Genomic DNA, 21,068 nt, shown 5'->3' on the forward strand with positions numbered 1-21,068 from the left:
TTCTTGCTAAAGCCTCATGTAATTCACCATACTATTTTTTATATGTATAATCCATGTAATTTGCATATTTACCTGAAGTGCGACTACCATTACCAATTCCTTGTTGCATGTTCTCCAGGCAACATTTCACAGCAAAGAAAGTCTCCAATACTGTTGCCCAATAGAAGGGAATCTGCTTCTTTTCTGAACTGGCTGGTGGATTAGCTTTAGTGTTTAGGTCAATGGGTTGAGAATCTAGAAGACCAGCATTCAAATCTTGGTTCTCTCCCTCAGATTCCTTCCGTTATTTGCTTAGACTCCAAGTTCTTTGTGGTAGGGATTTATTCTACTGAACTCTAAAAATGACCTAAGTTGTCTGGATTATTATTAGGAAAGGTGGGCAAAAGAAAAAAACTGTATGTTTATATTTATTGAAAAAAAAGAATTGTCCAAAAAAGAGTGATGTGCACTAATCAAGTGTCCACAAACTCATCTGAAGGTAAAAAAGATTTTTATTCATGGACACCCAGTTTTCAGTCTGTTTGAGTTGTTCAACACGCTATTTTCATATCACTAGCGTCCACGTATCTTTGGCAGTGAGTTCATTTTAGTTTTGTGATTCTCAAGACTCCTGAGGCAGGCCTGGTGGCCGAAACATGTACATGTTGAGTCATTTGAATCATTGATTGTATCAAGATGATATTGGAAGAATAAAAATCTTTTTTACCTTCAGATGAGTTTGTGGACACTTGATTAGTGCACATCACTCTTTTTTGGACAATTCCATTTCTTGTCTTTTGACATTTCACCTGTGGTTTTGTTACGTCCCCTGTTTTGAGATTTGTTTATATTTATTAAAATTTGATATTCTACTCAAAATAAATGATAGGAAAGACTTATACTCATCTCTCTCAAACAGATTTTTAAAACCCCCATCTATACAAGTGTATTGCATTGTGCTCCAAGAGCAGCCGGCTCTGCTCACACCTTAATATACATGCAAATCCTGTGCATTTTCAACTCCAAAGGCTTGCTGAAGATAATAGGCCTTAAGAAGAGTTTTAAAGCTCTTCAAATTAGCTTCCAAACATAAATATTTTAAAATTTGGTTCCATAAGTCCCCTAGAAATTACCAGATATCTTCTTCATGTAATACCTTTTTTGTAATTCTTTTGTAATCCACCTTGAACTGCAAGGCAATGGCGGAATAAAAATCTCGTAATGTAATTTAATAAGTAAAGAAAGTAATAAAATGCTATCAATCTTGTAAATTCCAATTTGGTTTTCTTAACTGAGAGAACTATCAGTCTGTTGTCCTGCAAGGATCATATTCTTGCTAGTGTGTATGGGATAATCATGGAATGTAAGTACGCTGGTGTTTGAGAATGGCAGTGTAGGAAAAATGAAAACAGCTTGGTACTGACTGACCACCTTTGCACTTCGCCGTCACTAACTAGAAGGAAGGGAGCCAATAAGTGCCTGTGGGGGGAGGAGGGGAGAAGAAAAGACCAAGGTGATCAGTGATTGACTTTCATGGGTGCTGAAGTGAACCTGCATCTCTGTTGATGCTATTCAACACTCAAGAATTTTGAGGGGCAATTCCCCCTTTTTTTCCCCCCATACTCTATCCCCCTCTTTTACAAAGGTGCACTAAGCTTTTTAGGGCGCGCTAAATATTAGTGTGCACTAAACGCTAACATGTGCATGTTATCCTATGGATGCGTTACCGGTTAGCGCATGCATTGATTTAGTGTATACTAAATCTGCGCTAAAATGCTTAGCGTGCCTTTGTAAAAGAGGGCCTATGCTTAATCAGTTTATTTCTGCTCACAGATGAGGCAGAGCCTCCTGCAAAAGAGGTAAAGTCTGAAAAAATGAAGGAAAAAGAAACTCCTCCAGCAGGGAAGGACAGACGCTCAGGAAGAGGTCGGACACCCATGAAGCCCAGTAGCACAAAGAAGCAATGTGGTACACAGACAAACTTGGAGAGCTGCAGCCACTGGCTGCTGAAATCTGAACCAGAAAACAGGCTGGAGCATGGAGTAGACATGAAGGTAAGAGGGCACTTTACAAAAAACCCAAGTGGATGATCTTTTCCAGGGTTTTTCTTTTCAAATTCCTTAAAGAGGGCATTTTAAAAGCTGGGTATGCCAAAAGTGCCTCTGGCAGGCACACCTCAGAGACAAGACATTAGTTTAAAAGGGGGATTTATATTTGTGGGGTAGTGCAGCCCAATTGCAAAACTCTCCTTTGTGAAGTAGTGATCTGGAAACATCCTTTTCTACAAAAGTTCAACAACAGGACAGAAATTGTATATATTTTGAGGAAACTTGAGTCAATTTCTTTCAGTAGAAATGCTGTGGACTAGTGAAACAGCATTCTGGTGAGATTGCTTCTTAAAGCTGCTATTCGTAGTATAACTAGCTATTTGGGCTTTCATAAAGGATTAAAGACATGGTTATTTAGTACTTCCTTCTTAATTTTGATATTCTTAAGAACAGCCTTACTAGGTCAGACCAATGGTCCATCAAGCCTAGTAGCCCGTTCTCACAGTGGCCAATCCAGGTCACTAGTACCTAGCCAAAACTCAAGTAGTAGCAATATTCCATGCTACCGATCCAGGGCAAACAGTGGCTTCCCCCGTGTCTTTCTCAAGAACAGACTATGGACTTTTCCTCCAGGAACTTGTCTAAACCTTTCTTAAAACCAGCTATGCTTTCCGCTCTTACCACAACCTCTGGCAATGCGTTCCAAAGCTTAACTATTCTCTGAGTGAAAAAAATGATTGGTTTTAAAAGTATTTCTCTGTAACTTCATTAAGTGTCCCCTAGTCTTTGTAATTGTTGACGGAATGAAAAATCTACTCCACTCAGAATTTTTAATAGTTTTGTTGTCTTTAGATTTTTGTAATTGAAATACTTAGCTATAGTTAATATCCTAATATTTTTTTTGTAAACCACTTAAATACATCGTGATAAACAGTAATTAATCCAATCCAGCATTTGCTGTGGATATGCAGCTTACTGCTCCTTGATTGTTACTCCTTCAGTGGATTATGTTAGATACGACACATGTATTTGACATTTTTCTCTTTCTACCATGGTTTCTCTGTCTTTTTTCTGTTATGGCAAACCTGGCACATGAGGATCATGTGCACAGCACAGAGGACCATTATATGACAGGAAGGGGATGCCCCTCTGAGGGAGCTGGCCAGTCCTTTCATAACACTCTCATTTCTTAAAACTCGGGCTCATCCTCTTTCCCTTCTAAAACATCCCCATCCTGTGCTAGTCCATTTCTTAAAATTCATCCTTCCCACATAGTTTTTGCTCTAGGATAAATTAAACTTTTAAACCTCTGCTTTATCTCGCCATTGGCAAGTTCCACTAATAGTTACTGGGATAATAACTTTAACTGTATAATCCATGATCTCCTTTTTGGTCTTTGCAGAAGGTCTCAAATAGAGCTTACTGAATAACATATTTTGGAGCTCATTTTCTAAAAACAAAAAAACATTGAAAATGTGGCAAGAAAGGGCAGATGGACATTTTTCTCACCAAACCCTTCCAATTTGCTGTTTTCGAAACATACTTTGTAGACGGTTTTCTATGGTGCTTGTCTGCAGTGTGTCTAAATCTTAAGGGGGCATGGTAGAGGTGTGGTTTGAGTGGGACTAGGGCAGGCTTATGATTTGGACATTTTTCTGCAATAATTGAACATTTTAGAAAACATTCATGGCCCAGTTTGGACATTTGGGGGGCTAGGCCTATTTTAACAATGCATAAATGCCAAAATGTTGTCCAAACTGACTGGATGACCACTTGTGGGATGAAGGTATGACCCCCCCCCCCCCACACACACACACTCTCCACCAGTGGTCACTGACCTCCTCACCCCCCTAAGGATATGAATGAAACAGTCTATATGATAGCCTCAGATTGGCTAGTCCTAGTAAAGAAGCAAGCAGGTGGGTGATATAGTCAACATTAGAGATTGGGACTGTATCAAAGGCCAGTCCAGGATTTTCTGGACCCTGTGCCAACTCAAAAACAGCCTGGACACTCTTGCAGATATAATAGATTTTTTTAAATTAAGTACAGACCTGAGCCTGTTACTTCATAGGCTCTGGTAAGGCAAAACCTTTCTCAGTTCAAGGATAAACAGTTTTTCTTAAGCAAGATTCAAGGGCTGGTCCCAGTCGGACCCACATGTAGTCCATAATCCTCAGTATAACAAGGATGGCTTACTTTAGAAACATAGAAAAAGACGGCAGAAAAGGGCTATAGCCCACCAAGTCTGCCCATTCCAAATACCCGCCCTCTGGTTTCACTCCCAGAGGGATCCCCTGTGAATATCCCATCTTCTCTTAAAGTCTGACACGCTGTTGGCCTCAATCACCTGCAGTGGGAGTTTGTTCCAATGATCCACCACTCTTTCAGTGAAGAAGTATTTTCTGGAGTCGCTATGGAACTTCCCTCCCCTGATTTTCAGCGGATGCCCCCTGGTGGTCGAGGGTCCCATGAGGTAGAAGATATCTTCTTCCGACTCGATACGGCCCGTGATGTACTTAAATGTTTCAATCATATCACCCCTCTCTCTTCGTTCCTCAAGTGAGTACAGCCTCAGTTTATTCAGTCTTTCTTCATATGTGAGATCTTTGAGCCCCCAGACCATCTTAGTGGCCATTCGCTGAACCAACTCGACTCTCTGCACATCCTTCCGGTAGTGTGGTCTCCAGAATTGAACGAAATACTCCAAGTGAGGCCTCACCATGGACCTGTACAGCGGCATCATAACTTCAGGTCTCCTGCTGACAAAACCTCTACGGATACAACCCATCATTTGCCTTGCCTTGGAAGTAGCTTTCTCCACTTGATTTGCAATCTTCATGTCATCACTAATGATCACCCCTAGATCACGTTCCGTCGTGGTCCTGGCCAAGGTCTCACCATTTAGTATGTAAGTTCTGTGCGGGTTTTTCTTACCCAGGTGCATTACCTTACACTTTTTAGCATTGAAGCCTAGTTGCCATGTTGCTGACCACCGTTCAAGCAGTAGTAGATCTTGCGTCATATTATCAGGCAAAATGCTTTTACCTACTATGTTGCAAAGTTTGGCGTCGTCGGCGAACATTGATACCTTTCCTCTAAGTCCTTGGGTCATATCTCTTATGAATAAGTTGAATAGAATCGGGCCCAAGACCGAGCCTTGAGGCACTCCACTGATCACGCCTGACGTTTTGGAAGGGGTACCGTTTACCACCACCCTCTGAAGTCTACCACTCAGCCAATCCTCAACCCATGTAGTTAGAGTGTTCCCTAACCCTATTGATTTCAGTTTGTTCAATAACCTTCGGTGTGGGACGCTATCAAAAGCTTTACTGAAGTCCAAATACACCACATCCATTGATTCTCCGGCCTCTAGCTGCCTAGTAACTCAGTCAAAAAAACCAATCAGGTTAGATTGGCAGGATCTGCCCTGGGTGAATCCGTGCTGGTGGGGATCACGTAGGTTTTCCTTGTCTAGGATTATGTCAAGATGTCGTTTGATCAGTGTTTCCATGAGCTTGCACACTATAGACGTGAGACTCACTGGTCTGTAGTTTGCCGTCTCTGTCCTGCATCCCTTTTTGTGGAGTGGGATAACGTTGGCAGTTTTCCAGTCCAAGGGGACTCTTCCTGTGCTTAGGGAGAGATTGAAAAGAACAGATAATGGTTCTGCCAGGACTTCACTCAATTCTCTTAGTACTCTGGGATGTAGGTTGTCTGGTCCCATGGCTTTATCTACTTTGAGTCTTGATAGTTCGTAGTAGACGCAACTGGGTGTAAACTCGAAATCTTGAAACGGGTCCTTCTGGTTGTCTCCCGTTTGAAGCAGTGGACCAGCTCCCGGTGCTTCACAGGTGAAGACTGAGCAGAAGTATTCGTTTAGTAATTCTGCCTTGGCAGAATCTGATTCTACAAGGCTACCGTCCGATTTCTTCAGGCATTCTATCCCGTTTTTATTTCTTTTCCTGTGACTAATATAGCTGAAGAAGGATTTATCCCCTTTTTTAATGTTCCGTGCTAGATCTTCTTCCATTTGAAGTTTGGCCTCTCTGACTGCTATTTTGACAGCTTTAGATCTGTCTAGATAGTCTTCTTTCGCCTCTCGTTTACCTTTATGCTTGTAGGTGATAAATGCTTCTTTTTTCTTTTTAACGAGGTCCAGTCATGTACCAAAGGTCTTGCACTGTCAGCTCTTTTAACAATCTTTGCCTGATTTCTTGACTTCCCATGGATTTTCCTCAGCCCACAGCTAAGGAAGGGTTCTCTCAAATCCCTCTGCTTCCCAGGATTCTCCTCAACCCACAGCTAGGGAATGATTCTCTAGTGGAAGTGTCTTTCTCGGAACCTCCCCGAATGATTGCAGTCTGGGGCAGAAGTACTTTTCCCTGCCTGAGGCTCGCCCCTCTGACTCAGCAGGGCTGTATCTCTTCCCTAATAGATCTCAGCACTGAGCTGCAAAGCTCAGGGTATTCTGGTACAGGTAGTTTTCCCTGATTTATCTTAGGTCCTCTGCTGTCAAATGAGGAAAAGAACTGGCAGCAAATACCAGTATTTACTTGATAGCAGTGGGGGCACTGCCTGAAGAAGCATATGAACAAAGGACAGCACTAGAAAAGAGAGCTAGAGAGTGCATGTACTTGTTTCTGTTTCTCTGGAAAGGACAGTCTCATAAAAAGTTTCCCTTTGAAAATCTGGGCTGGAATGGAGAGGTTCATTGGTACCTGTGCACATACTAAGTGAAGGGGATTTTTCATCCCAATGAATTTACCCTGTTACTTATTAAATTACTTACTCCTGGTGGAACTCTGTGCAAAAAAAATTCAAATTCTGCAAGTTTGACAAAATATAAGCAATATTTTTGCAGCCAGCATCTCACGCTATCCTTGTCCCCCTGAGCCAGCACCCCTGTCCCCCCCAAAACCAGCATCTTTCTCACCCCTGTCCCCCCACAACCAGCATCTTTCTCACACATGCCTCCCCACAATCAGCATATTTCTCATGACAAAGAAAGAGGAAGTGACATCATCAAGAGCAGGACCTCAGTGGAGCCTGCAGAGCCCATGTAGGCTGCCTGAAGATTTCGCAGCCCAAATCGCTGCTGGCAGAGAGGGAGTGCCGACCCAATACCAAAATTCTGCACAGACCTTGGGTAATTATGCATTCCTGAATTCTCAACAAATTCTGCATTGCGCAGTAGCGCAGAATTCCACCAGGAATAATTACTTGGGCAAATTCCTTAAACACTGACCCAATACTACTTCCACTCTGCCTATATCCTTTCAGAAGCATTAAGAAAATCTAACTAAATATTTTATTTTGCTTTTTCCATTTTCATTTGTAAAGTTTTGTAATTTTATATTGTGTACAAATTGCCCTTAAATCTCACTCTTTTGAATAATCCACCCTTGAAATCGCTGGTTTGTACCAGAGGCAATGGAGAGTGAAAATGACTTGCCCAGCTTACTTGATTCTCATCCCACTGTTCTAGAACTGCCAGGTTACCCAGGAGGGGAGACCTTTGGTTAGACCTGTTTTTGGACTTATCTCCAAATTCAGTGTTCTATTTATAGTCCCTGATACCACCAATTGAAATCAGCTCTTCAGGTCCCATAATATACCAGGATAGGATTGCAGAAATCAATGATTTAGTTTCCCTTTTGAACTGGGTATTTGGCTGCTCTCCAGTTCCACCCATTAAGCTTCTCCGTTCAAAGCAGATGCTTGCATAGTTCCCTTGCTCACACAAACTATTACTGCTATCATACCCTAGGCTAGGCTCTGCATTTTTTCCTGTTACTTCTGGAGAAGTGAAATAATGGTGGTGAAGGTGGGTCCCTGGTAATGGGGCCCACAAATATATGTTTGCTTAGGGCCCAGTATAGTGTTATTCCAGCCCTGTAATGGGGGTTATGGTGAGGTGTGTACCTTAGCCTTTTTATGTAAAGTTCAATGCAGTGCCAACTAAAGTGCCCCACTGCTCTGCTGGGATATGTGTGTGGCCATTCTAGTAAAAATATTGGCACTTCTTACATCCCAGTGATTTGTTTGTGTTTTTCTTTTGGATGTCTGTGTGTTGCTTTTTTTCCCAAAAATGATTCAAAAAGATAGACACAATGGACAAGCTCATCTGAGAAATGGCTATTTTCAAAACAAAAAATGGTCATATTTACTGGATTTTTTTGTGTATCTTCCACAAAATGTCCAAACTCGGATTTAGACTTCATAAAAAAATGCCCTCCTTTACTATTCAGCTGAATGCAAAGGGAGGCAAGTGAACTGAACCCCACATTCCCAGCCATGATTGAAAAACTCTTCAATGTTCAAAATCTCCAATCAACAGAGACCTATTAGATGTAAATGTTCAAGTTTAATTTGGATTCCCTGAAGCAGTAACGAAATGTGGTCCATGTCAGGACCATGATGCATTCTCAAGATAATTTTTTAAAAATCATATCTTGAATATTTGCCACATGCAGCAATATATATATTTTTTATATGCGATGATTGAGTGGCGAGGCTTAATTTGGGCTTAGTTCCCAGTTGGTCTCCAGGTCTCTGAGTATATGTATTTTTCATAAAAGACATAGGAGGTCTTTTACTAAGACACACTAGCCAATTTAGCACACGCTAAATGCTAGCGCGTCCATAGAATATCATGGGCGCGCGCTAATATTTAGCGCACGCTAAATCAGTTAGCACGCCTTAGTAAAAGACCCCCATAGTGAAAAATATATTTTACTATTAATTATTTCTATAACAGTACCAGATGTATGCAGCGCTGTACAGAGTCACAAAGAAGACAGTTCCTACTCGAAAGAGCTTACAATCTAAACATTTTTTATTAATTTGAATTTATACATTCATTCAGAGTGAAAGGGAGTGCAGTAATGTAATGCGGGTGATTTTGTATCAATAAAGAAAAATTGTCACTGCTGTGGAAGATTTATTGCCTATATGGCAGACTGACTGAAGCTATGCAGTTAGAAACATAGAAACATAGAAAATGACGGCAGAAAAGGGCCAAAGCCTATCAAGTCTGCCCACTCTAATGACCCACGCCCCTGACTTTACCCCCCTAGAGATCCCACATGTATATCCCATTTACTCTTAAAATCCAGCACGCTGCTGGCCTCAATTACCTGCAATGGAAGTTCATTCCAACGATCAACCACCCTTTCGGTGAAGAAATACTTTCTGGAGTCGCCATGAAATTTCCCTCCCTTGATTTTTAGCGGATGCCCTCTTGTGGCCGAGGGTCCTTTAAGAAAGAAGATATATCACGGGCCTTATCGAGGTGGAAGATGATATTTAAACGCCTCAATCATGTCTCCTCTCTCTTCGTTCCTCAAGTGAGTACAGCTGCAATTTATTTAGTCTTTCTTCATACGGGGGATCCTTGAGCCCCGAGACCATCCTGGTGGGCATTCGTTGAACCGACTCAATTATCAGCACATCTTTCTGGTAATGTGGTCTCCAGAATTGTACACAATATTCCAGATGAGGTCTCACCATGGATCTGTACTGAATGTTTTCTCTGTGTTTTAACAGTTTAGTATAGAAGATTTAAAGGCACAACCAAATCAGACAGCCTGCTGGGATGGTGTCAGGAATTACCAGGTAAGTTTTATAAATGGTGGTTATTCATTGGTGATGGTATGGGATCTCTCATGCACTGTGTTCTGTCTGTTCATCCTTTTCTTTCAGGGCTGGCTCTAGTCATTAGACAGATTAGGTAACCACCTCAGGCAGTAACAGCAGCAGCAATCAGAGCAGAAGAATAATTCAACATCCTGAAAACTTAAAAAACTTAAGAGCAGCAGCAGTCAGAGCAGAAGAATAGTTCGACAGCCTACAAACTTAAAAAACTATCAGTGTGTACTTTTACCTGTGAGGAGGGTGGGCAATTTGCAGAATATAAACAACTTTTGGAAACTTTGCTTTACTGTATGTGTATACATATACAAAATAAAATTTCATATCTGAAAGTATGATATCAAATTATGTGTTTTTGCAGGATTATTCTGGAAGGGGTGGTATTGAAGTAAATACAATTTGAGCTTAGTTATGAAAATCACTGGAATTACCTAGGGATTAAGGTTAAAGTAGGTGCCTAATACCCTTGCACTGACCTTGAGTGCATTTTGTCACCAGTGATACAGTAGGTCACCTCATGCTTCTTGTGTGTCACAGGCACGGAACTTCATGAAAGCCATGAAGATTGGACAGGAGGCTTTCTTTTATCACAGTAACTGCAAAGAGCCTGGAATTGCTGGGATTGTAAAGGTGAGATCTCTATTTTTGGCTTTCACATCAAAATAGTTTTAAACACATAAAGAGTACAGAGAACTATACTGTACTATGCTCTCTCGAGCGATGCTGGAGAAAATTACCTGGTTCAATATCCTAGTGAGAGCTGCTGTTTATTTACTTAAATTATATTTTTTAGTTGGCATAAGTAAAAGGAAAAGTGAAACAAACATGCATGTCTATGAAGAAAACCTTTACAGTTTATAACAGCAGAGAACAATTTAACTTGAAAAGAATGGCAATGGTAGATTAATGTAAATTTGAATCTGTTTAAAGAACTGGTTGTCAGTGAAATGTGCATTCTCAAGAACAAAGTTATGAGTTACATTGCATTCACTGGAAGTAAAACCCGGATCCAGTGCAGCCTATATACAGACAGGAATCTAGCGCTATGAAATACAGACAGCGCTGGAATCCTAAGGGATAGATAAGTATAATTTCACACATTGTGATTTATAACAGTTGCTAGTGCACTTTGTTGTGATTGTTCTACAGAATATTTCATATTTAATTAATTTAAAAGAAATAAAATCCAGAAATAGGAAGGTTGGGGGAGGAACAAATGATTAAAGAATTGGGATTGGTGAAGTGAGTTCTGAAATAGCTGTGTGCTATAAGAGGCCCCATGATCCCTTTCCTCTCCTGTTTAGTTTTAAAAGAAATTTTAGTGAGTATATGTGAAAGATCCACCTGGTACATGGATGTGAAGATGTTTTGAACACTGATTTTTTAAGCCATCCTGGTATAGAAGATAAAGAGGTTTTTGCATAATTGGAGTGATTTTACTCATTTTGAAGAAGTGAAGTGATAAACACTACCTGGTTTCTCTTTTCTTGATGATATGCAATTTGTGGGGTAGATATGAAATGTGTTGGATATTTTTGAATCTCCTGATTAATTGCAATAGACTATGATATATTTGATTTTGGGGAGATAGATTTTTTTGGATTAGTTATTTTGCAGATGCTATGTATGACATGTTTAGAGTCATGAGTAAAGTGTCTGCTTACTCTGTTTCTGTCCACAGAATGCTTTGGACCAGACAATGGGCGAGAGATTTGGCTTCTAAAGCCACGTTGAGCAAGCTGCCCTTTAAGGGACAGATGCTTTTTGGCAAAGTGTTTTGATATTCCTACAGGTTCAGGGCACCTGTGCTTTTTCTACTGGAATGGAAGATTAGGTTCTTACCTCGATAATCTTTCCAGTAGAAAAGCATGAGTCCTGAAGCCCCACCTTATCAGTTTTCAGTGTAGTCTGCTATTTAACCTCAGACAGGTAGATTTCTGCAAAGGCTTGTTTAACAGCACTCAAGCAAGACAAAGCTACGGCTTCAGAAAGACAGGAGTGTCTATACCTGTGAGGATGCCAAATAGGAGAGACCCCTTCCCACATAATGCTTGAAAGAAAAAGGAAAAGCGAAGTAGAGTGGAGGAATAGCCTATCAGGTAGAGCAGTTGATTGAGTATAAGGGAAGCCAGGTTCAAATCTTATTTGCTGCTTCTTCTGCTCTCAGACATGTCCCTTACCCTCCATTGTCTCAAGTACAAACTTAGATTGTAAGCCCTCTGGGTACAGGAAAATACCTGCTATAGCTGAACATAACTTGCTAAATCCAATCTACAAAAACTGCAGTAGTGCTTCTCAAGTGAGGTACATAAATCCTTTTAAGCGAATGCTGTCAAAAACCAACACTTCTAACATCGTCTGAGTGTGTCCAGACTCCAACCATATACAGTAAAGTCTTGATTATCTGAGAGAAATGGGACCAACCCGTTTTTGGATAAGTGAAAAGCACTACATACATCTGGTAGTGCTACAGAAATAATTAATAGTATTAATAGTATAAAACGGAAAACAATGGTAACCTCTTAAAAATGTGACCAAATCTTATTGCACATACTAGAAAAATATGGACTCAGCTTTAAAACCATAGTTTTCTTGCAGCTTGTGAAGCTGTAAAATAGGAAGAGAACCTGCATGCTTTCTAACAGCGACATGATGACATCATGATATGCCAGATCAGAGTAGTGAAGGTTGGATAATTGAGACTATACTATATTTACATTTATTTTACTTTTTCAAGGTAGTGTATATTTTGAGAGTATAAATGATCGCTCTCATTCCCCCATGCCCTGATTCATCTGAGATTTCCAGTGTGGCAGCACTGTTAAGTATCATCATACATATGCTGAGTTAGACCTCTAGCCTTTCACTTGACTAAATGAGATACAGCTGCAGCACACTGGCACTCTTACCCTTTCATTTGACCTTGTTTGGGGGAGTGGGAGTTTGCGTTGGGGTTAATTTTGGTTACAGTACCTGTAAAGGACATTTTGTTGTTGTAGATTGTCAAAGAAGCATATGTTGACCACACTCAGTTTGAGAAGAATAATCCCCACTACGATGCTTCAAGCACTCAAGAAAACCCAAAATGGTCTATGGTAAGGCATGAGCAAGTATAAACCACATTCTGACTAGATGATCACTAAACACCAGGATCCTAATACCCCTAAACCTGCTCCAAAAAGTGACTCAGCCCTAAAGCCAATGCAAACTTAAAAAGAAAATCGTCAATATCACTTGTGCATGTATGATATTTAAGGTAAAATGTAAGATTAGGTTTATACCTTCAATAATCTTCTTTCTGTTAGTCCCTGGAGGATTCCATATGCTAGGTGTTCAGTCCAACCCACAGTCCAAGTGTTGCAGAATCCACATCTTTTCTGAGCACATGCTGCACTCCCCCTAGTGGTTGAATCAGTTCAGTCCCAAAGCCAAGCACATACCTGTACATCCAGGACAAGGGGGGTACAGGGGAAAATCCCCATCAACACAAGTAATTCACAAACTGGTTTGCTCTGCAAAGTATCAACAAGTAATAAACAGACACAAAGGCAACTCAGAAAAACATTGAGGAACAATGCAATACTAGCCTGCTGTGTGCAACGAGCACCCCAAAAAAGCCTTTGGTAATATATATACTCACAGAAACTCACCACAGGCTCTCGGAACTGGCTGGAAAATCTTCAAGCCTGCAATGAGTGTAACCGAGGCAGAAAGGAGCAGGCTACTCCAGACAACTGAGTGAATAGACAGAGGGCGGGTCATAAGGAACCCTCCAGGGACTAACAGAAGATTATTGAAGCACATTACATTACATTACATTAACAGGTGCTAGAATATATGTCAGTCTGTCTTTCTTTCTGTCTCTCTCCCTACTAGAGAGTTGCGCGGGGACAGAAATCCCACCCGTCCCCGCCAAAGTCCCACCCGTCCCCGTGAGGACTCCCACCCGTCCCCACCCGTCCCCGCGAGGAATCCCTCCGTCCCCACCCATCCCCGCGAGGAATCCCCTCCGTCCCCGCCCGTCCCCGCGAGGAATCCCCTACATCCCCACCTGTCCCTATAAACTACAGAAATAGTTATTTCATTTAATTATGCTACTGAATTAAAGGCTCTGGTAGAAACCCATTTAAAAATAAGCAAAAAGACTTTATTAATTTGGAAATATTAATTGGGAAGAATACATACTTTGTAAACGGGTTTCTACCAGAGCCTCTAATGTTTATAAATTTTTATCAACACAACTAATATACTACTTTATCCTTAAGCAAAAAAAAAATAATAATAATAATTTTTTTCCTACCTTTATTGCCTGGTTTCTGCTTTCTTCATGTTCTCATTCAATTCCTTCCATCCACTGCCTCTCTTCTCTCTGTGTCTTCCATTTGCTCTGTTACTGTGCCTCTCCCTTTCTCCCCCCTCCCAAATTGGTCTGGCACCCATCTTTTTCCCTCCGCTCCCCCCATAGTCTGGCACCTCTGTCTTCTTCCCTGCCAGCGTCTTCTTCCCATTCCCTCTTCCCCATTTCCTTTCAGTGTCCTTCTCCCCCACCATCTTCCCCATGTCCTGTCAGGCAGCATCCTTCTCCCATCTCTGCCTTCCCCATGTCCTTTCAGCGGCCTTCTCCCCCCTCTGTCTTCCCCATGTCCTTTCAGTGGCATTCTCCACCCCTTTGTCTTCCCCAGTGCTTTCAGGGTCCTTCCCCCCCCTTCCTCCCGTTTACCCCATGTCCTTTCAGCGGCCTTCTCCACCCCTGTTTTCCCCATGTCCTTTCAGCGGCCTTCTCCACCCCTGTTTTCCCCATGTCCTTTCAGTGGCATTCTCCACCCCTTTGTCTTCCCCAGTGCTTTCAGGGTCCTTCCCCCCCCTCATCTCCCGTTTACCCCATGTCCTTTCAGCGTTCTTTTCCACCCCTTTGTCTTCCCCAGTGCTTTCAGCGGCCTTCTCCCCCCTTAAGCGTCTTTTCTTCTCCACTCCACCTTTCCTCCCTCCCTGCTTCCACCTTTGTGGCGCTTTTGCACCCGACCGACAACAGAACAGGCCCGGTCGGACAAATCTCCCTGTCCTGTAGCCGCGAATCTAAATTACCTTCTTACAGCAGCTGGAGTAGTGAAGCTGCTGTAAGAGGTAATTTAGATTTGCGGCTACAGGGCAGGGAGATTTGTCGGCCGGGCCTGTTGTCGGTCGATCGGGGGACCTGACCGGCTGTGCACATTATTCGGGGCGGACCGCCCCCTCCCCCCTCTTTCGTTCACCATTGCCTTCTCCCTACCTGCCTTGCCGCACACAGCCGACCGGAAGTCTTCCTGATGTCAGCGCTGACGTCGGAGGAAGGGAGGGCTTTGCTTAAGCCCTCCCTCCGACGTCAGCGCTGACATCGGGAAGATTTCCGTTCGGCTGTGTGCTGCGACAGGGCAGGTAAGGAGAAGGAGACTACCCTCGCGGCTCGACCAACCCCGCTGCGATCCAACCCCGCAGGAACCCCGCGACCCTCGGAGGCGTCCCCACGGGATCCCCGCGACCCTAGAGGGCGTCCCCACGGGATCCCCGTGACCCAAAGGGGGAACCCGCGGGATCCCCGCGGGTCCCGCGGGATTCCCGTCATCCCCGTTCCCGTGCAGCTCTCTACTCCCTACCCCTGTCTCTTTATGTCTCTCTCCCTCCCGCTGTCTGTCTATCTTTCTGTTTCTCTCCCTGCCCCTGTGTCTTTCTTTCTCCCTCCTGCTGTCGGTCTATCTGTCTCTCCCCCTGCCCCCTATGCAGCAGTATTCCCTCCCCCTCTATTTCCCTGTGCAGCAGAATTCCCCCACTCCACTTCCCTGTGCAGCAGCAGATCCCTCCCCCTTCCCTGTGCAGCAGCATTCCCTTCCCCTCCATTTCCCTGTGCAGAAGCATTTCCCTCCCCCTACCCCACTTTCCTGTGCAGCAGCCGCAGCAGCATTCTCTCCCCCCCACCCCACTTCCCTGTGTAGCAGCAGCAGTAGCATTTCCCTCCCCCTCCACTTCTCTGTGCAGCAGCAGCAGCAGTGGTATTTCCCTCCCCATCCATTTCCCTGTGCAACAGCATTTTCCTCCCCCCACCCCAATTCCACAGCAGCATTCCCTATCCCCAAAAAACACAGCTAAAACAGCTCCCTTAGTTCCTTGCCAGAGTTATTTTTAAGTTTAAAGCTGCCGCCGCGGCTCCTCTCACGATCCCCGCCTATGTCGGAAGCCTTCTCCGACGCAGGTGCGGCTCGTGAGAGGAGCAGCTGTGGCGGCTTTGAACTTAAAAATAATTTCGGCCAGGGAGTTTAAGGGAGACGGCCAGACCGCAGAGCATTACAGAACCCTAAGTGCGCATGTGCACTCCTACCTGCCACAGACCTACACATCACGGATCACGCAGGTAGGAGTGCGCATGCGCGCTTAGGGTTTTATTATATTAGATAAACCTAATCCTTCCGGATTCCATACGCTAGGTGACATACCAAAGCCACAGTAATTAGGGAGAGATAGAAGAGCCTGCCACAAAACCGAAGTCCTGAAAAAATGGCCATCAGAATGTACTGCCACATCTATTTGGTAAAACTGGATATAAAAGTATGAAGAGAGGACCAAGTAGCCGCCCTGCAGATTTCATCAGGATGGGCATAGAGAGGGTGGATAGGGACAGATTCTTTAGACTAAAGGGGACAGCAAATACAAGGGGGCATTCTGAGAAACTGAAGGGAGATAGGTTCAAAACAAATGCAAGGAAGTTTTTTTTCACCCAGAGGGTCGTGGACACTTGGAATGCACTACCAGAGGAAGTGATCAAGCAGAGTACGGTCCAGGGATTCAAACAGGGATTGGACGGATTCCTGACGGATAAAGGGATCGTGGGATACTGAGGGAGGAGCTGGGATGTAACACAAGTATAGAATGTTAACCAGGTAATGAGTATAAACCAACCAGGTCGTGCATGCGCAAGACTGGAGGGCTAGGACTTCGATAGGAAGGCAGGACTTAAACGAGATACCAAGGTGGCAAGGGAGCCCCTTCTAGTGATTCAGACAGGTCGTGACCTGTTTGGGCCGCCGCGGGAGCGGACTGCTGGGCAGGATGGACCTATGGTCTGACCGGCAGAGGCACTGCTTATGTTCTTATGTTCTTATGAATCATGCGAGATACCACCCATGACGCAGCCAACCTTCTTGTCAAGAGTGCTAGAAGCAAAATCTATGGCTGCATGCCACAGGCGATGTAGGTAGCGGAAATGGCCCTTCGAATCCATCGAGCAGTTGAGGACTTGGACACTGGCCTACCATGGTGAGGCACAACAGTGAGAACAAAAAATGATCAGATAACTCAGAATTCAATTCATCCTTTCCAAATAAAGGAGCAAGATCCTCCAGACATCTAATTTGCAGAAGATGTGATCTTCATGCTCTGAACCTGTCATATGAAATGCAGGCAATCTAACCTTCTGATTGACTCGGAAAGGTGAGACCACTGTCAACAAGAAGAATGGAGGAAATACCTGCGTCTGTAATACGGAAAAAAGGTTCTCTGCATGAATGAGCAGAAACTCCAAAATACACCGTTCTGAGACAATGGTGATCAGAATAACCATCGTGAACGTCCGGTCCAGAAGAAATACATCTTATAGTGGTTCAAAGGGAGCCTCTTCAAGGTCCTGTAAAACAATATTGAGTCCACAAAGGGAAAGGAATATGCAAGGGAAGACGTGGATGAAGTGTCCCCCTCATACATCTGGTCAGATCTGAAAGAGCAGTAAGCGAGCTAGCTCTTCTGCATGCTCAAAACACACAAAGCCTGCAACCTGAATATTCAGGGAGGCTACTGCCAGACTTCTTATTGAACCCTCCTGTAGGAAAACCAGGACTACCTAACTCCACCTAATTCCTAGCACCCTCCTATGAGAAAATCCTACCAGGCTTTGGCAGCAGAAGCCAAAGTAGAGGGTACTTCAAGCACAAAAGAGTCAAGATAACTACCTCCAAGTAACACTCAAGGCTGAGCGCTCAAGATCCATGCCGTAAGACCAAACGTCGAGGGCTCTCCATGGACACCAGTCCGTGATGGAGAAGATATAGATGAAAAGGGAACTGAAGCTTCACGTCCCGCTAGAGATGTATGAGAACTGCATATCACAGGCAGCAAGGCCAAACCGGAGCCACTAAAGACACCAAGCTGGGATGTGTTGCTGCCCAGCTGATGACCCAACCAATCAGAAGCCCTGAAGGGAACAATATACAGAACCCATAAGCCAGCCAGTGTCAAACCAAGGCAACCGACTAGCTTTCGCACTGTTTGTCGACTGAAAAGGCGCCCCTGCCTTCGAGAACTCTGCTGAAGCCAACAAGACCCACCAGGGCTAATCCCAGCTCTTGTAAGAGCAGACAGAATGGCTCCAGCAAGAGGAACATGCTCCTGCGACCAGGAATTGTTGGCCAAAGAAGACTGCTGGAACATTGTTGACGCCAACCCCATAGGATGCTGGAAAGACGGAATAAGCTCTTCTGCCCAGTGGGTCGCCAATCTTTCTGGCCCAAGAGAGAGAGCACTAGAGCTCCCTCGTGAAGTACATATGCCACCACCATGGCGTCAAAGAAAACTTGCACCACCAGTCCTTCTGAAGGTGCTGGAGTGAGTAGCGCCAGCTGAATTTCTGAAGCTCCAGACGAAAAGTCAACAAACGTTGCTGACCAGGAGTCCACTACCCCTGAATGGAGCATGCACCAGAATGAACCCACAACCCAACAATCTGGCATCTGTGATAAGAATTATCCACTCGGAAATCTGAAGAAGCCAGCCCTAGGCTGAGAGCCACCAGCTCAAATTGCTGCTATCTGGCTCTGTCCAGGAGAGCGGCCTCTAAAGGGAGAAAAACTCAGCGGAGATCATCAAGAGAGGGGTCACTCTGGCCCAGGAGTTCACCTCCAAGGAGGCTGCCCAAGACCCCAGAACCTGCAGATAAACCCAGGCCAAGAGAGATGGACAATCCAAGAGAATTCTAATCGGTTGATGAAGGTTCTGTCTACTCGCCCTGAGAAAAAACACAAAACCCCCGTCTGGGGACAAAGAGAAGCCCTAGAAAATCCAGAGATTGGGAGAAACCCCTCCCCCCCCCGTATCTCTTCCTGAACTTGCCTATGCCTGCAGCAGAGACACTACTGACCAGGAAGGGTGGATGTGGACCCCCTGTTGGCAGAAAGCTGCCTCAACTACAATCACTTTGATGAAAGTGCGGGAGCTGTCGCAAGGCCAAGGGGCAGAGTTGTGAACTGGAAATGCCATTGCAGAACATGGAAACGCAGAAAACTGCGATATTCTGGGCAAAATGAAATATGGAGGTAAACCTCTGGAAAATCCAAGGACACTAGAAACTTTCCTGAAGACAAAAGCTAGCACACTACTCTGTTAAGTATTCGGAAAAGGGGAATTCACAAGATGGGGGTGACCGACAGTAGAACCAGAATATGTCTCCAAATGTCCAAGCTCTTCTGGCACAAGGAAGTATAAGGAGCATCCACCTAAGCCCCCATTCATGGACTGGAACAGGTTTAAGTATCCCGAAGACTTAAGAGGTACTGCAGAATATCGCAGACCCTGAACTCTGTTGCCGTTGACTTGCTGGAGTCCAGAAACCAAGACGGAGGCAGGCAAAGGAGGACTAACAAGTATCTGATGAAAGTCAAATCCACTCCTGTCAAAACAGGAGCCTGCATGTGAGGAAGCTATGCCCGACCCAGGCGACATCGGCACTTTCTTCTTTTTGTGTGTGTGGCATAGCCACTGCACAAGAATCTGAAGACGCCTGGAATGGGAACCGTAGTAATGGAGATGTAGCCCTGGGAATGTCTCTAGACATATTTAGAAAACCCTAAATATCCTTGATGACACCTGTGGGAGGAATGAAGAGAACTACTATCCTCTCCCGACGTTCAGTGAAACTTGGTCATGGGGAGCAACGTAGGGCAGCATTCACCATACTTGAGTAGAGGTCATCCCGACCTAAACTGACAAGAATCCGGCCCTTGAAAGGACGGCCGCTGAAGGAGATCCTCGAGGCAGCATCCTCATCCAAAGAGTTTGGCACTCAGACTCTGCACCAGCAGAACATGTACTAAGACTCGAATGAGATCATGAAGGTTGCCTGGCAACACAACCACACTTAACCCGCATCAGCAGAGAATAGGCATGCACCACCCCAGAAGATGCATTGCGCAAACTGGAATGGCAGGCGCCATAAATGAAGTGGTGACCCCCACTTGGCTACCTGAGGATGCTAGAAAGAAATATTTTGAATCATAACAGCCTTCTGCGATCCTAAGAGTCCTGAAACTTCACTCCCCAGCACTAAGGAGGGATGTGTACTGGAAACCTGCGCCACAGCAGAATCTACCTCAGGCTGTTCAGACCTACCAAAAAGCAGGATTCAGGTGATAAAACGTAGACATAGCTTTAGTAGATCACAAAAAACTGTGCGGGGATCACATTGTTCTGAAATCAGACCCAGGAGCTGTGGCCAGAATGGAAAAGGCACAGGAGAACGGAGCAGGACCAAAGCCTAGAAAGTGGAAAATCCAAATGGAGCTCTTTCATATCAGCCGTAGAGGCAGACAGAAGCCTGCTGAAAATGTGTCGAAGGATCAGCACCTTGTAGCTTGTGGGCCGGCTGCTTGTGCAGTTGCACGTACCTGACCCGTCCCTGTTGCTGTGTTGGCATTGGAGGCAGGCGGGCAGGGAGAAATCGGACGCAGCTGCGGTTTCAGTGAGTGGGAGAGGCAGGGAGACAGAAAGAATAAGTTGGGGGAGGGAATGGAGTGTGTTGGGGGCAGGCGGGGAGAGAGGAAGAAAAAGATGGAGGGAGAGAGAGAGAGATGTTGGTTAGGGAATGGAATGAGGTCTGGAGAAGAAGCATGCAGGAGGCAGAAAGAAAGATTGGATGCACAGTCAGAAAGAAGTGCAACCAGAGACTCATGAAATCACCGGACAGCAAAGGTAGGAAAAATTATTTTATTTTCAATTTAGTGATCAAAATGTATCAGGTTTGAGAATTTATATCTGCTGTCTTATGTTTTGCACTATATTTGTCTATTTTTCTATAGTTGTTACTGGGGTGACATTGCATATTTTAAAGTCATCTGCCTTGACCTCTTTGATAATTAGCGTATTTTTTGCTCCATAAGACGCACCTGACCATAAGACACACCCTAGATTTAGAGAAGGAAAAATGAAGAAAAAAATATTCGGAACCAAATTGTGCCTCTGAACCCAGCCCCCTAGAAAAATAGACAAATACAGTAAAACCTTGGTTTGTGAGCATTATTCGTTCCAGAAGCATGCTTGTAATCCAAAGCACTCGTATATCAAAGCAAATTTCCCCATAAGAAATAATGGAAA

At 44.2% G+C, this 21,068-nt stretch overlaps 1 protein-coding gene across 4 annotated transcripts in view; it reads left to right on the forward strand.

Moving 5' to 3' along the window:
• The window catches only part of THYN1 (thymocyte nuclear protein 1), a 28,818-nt gene that overhangs the window by 4,088 nt on the left and 3,662 nt on the right, over nt 1–21,068 (forward strand). For all 4 annotated transcript variants that reach the window (XM_033918366.1, XM_033918365.1, XM_033918368.1 and 1 more), the window contains exons 3-6: nt 1,813–2,033; nt 9,576–9,644; nt 10,218–10,310; nt 12,680–12,775. In XM_033918366.1, the coding sequence (XP_033774257.1) occupies nt 1,813–2,033; nt 9,576–9,644; nt 10,218–10,310; nt 12,680–12,775 (479 nt within the window). The remainder of the gene's footprint in view (nt 1–1,812; nt 2,034–9,575; nt 9,645–10,217; nt 10,311–12,679; nt 12,776–21,068) is intronic.

Source organism: Geotrypetes seraphini, chromosome 13 (assembly GCF_902459505.1).
Source record: "Geotrypetes seraphini chromosome 13, aGeoSer1.1, whole genome shotgun sequence".
Lineage (NCBI taxonomy): Eukaryota > Metazoa > Chordata > Amphibia > Gymnophiona > Dermophiidae > Geotrypetes > Geotrypetes seraphini.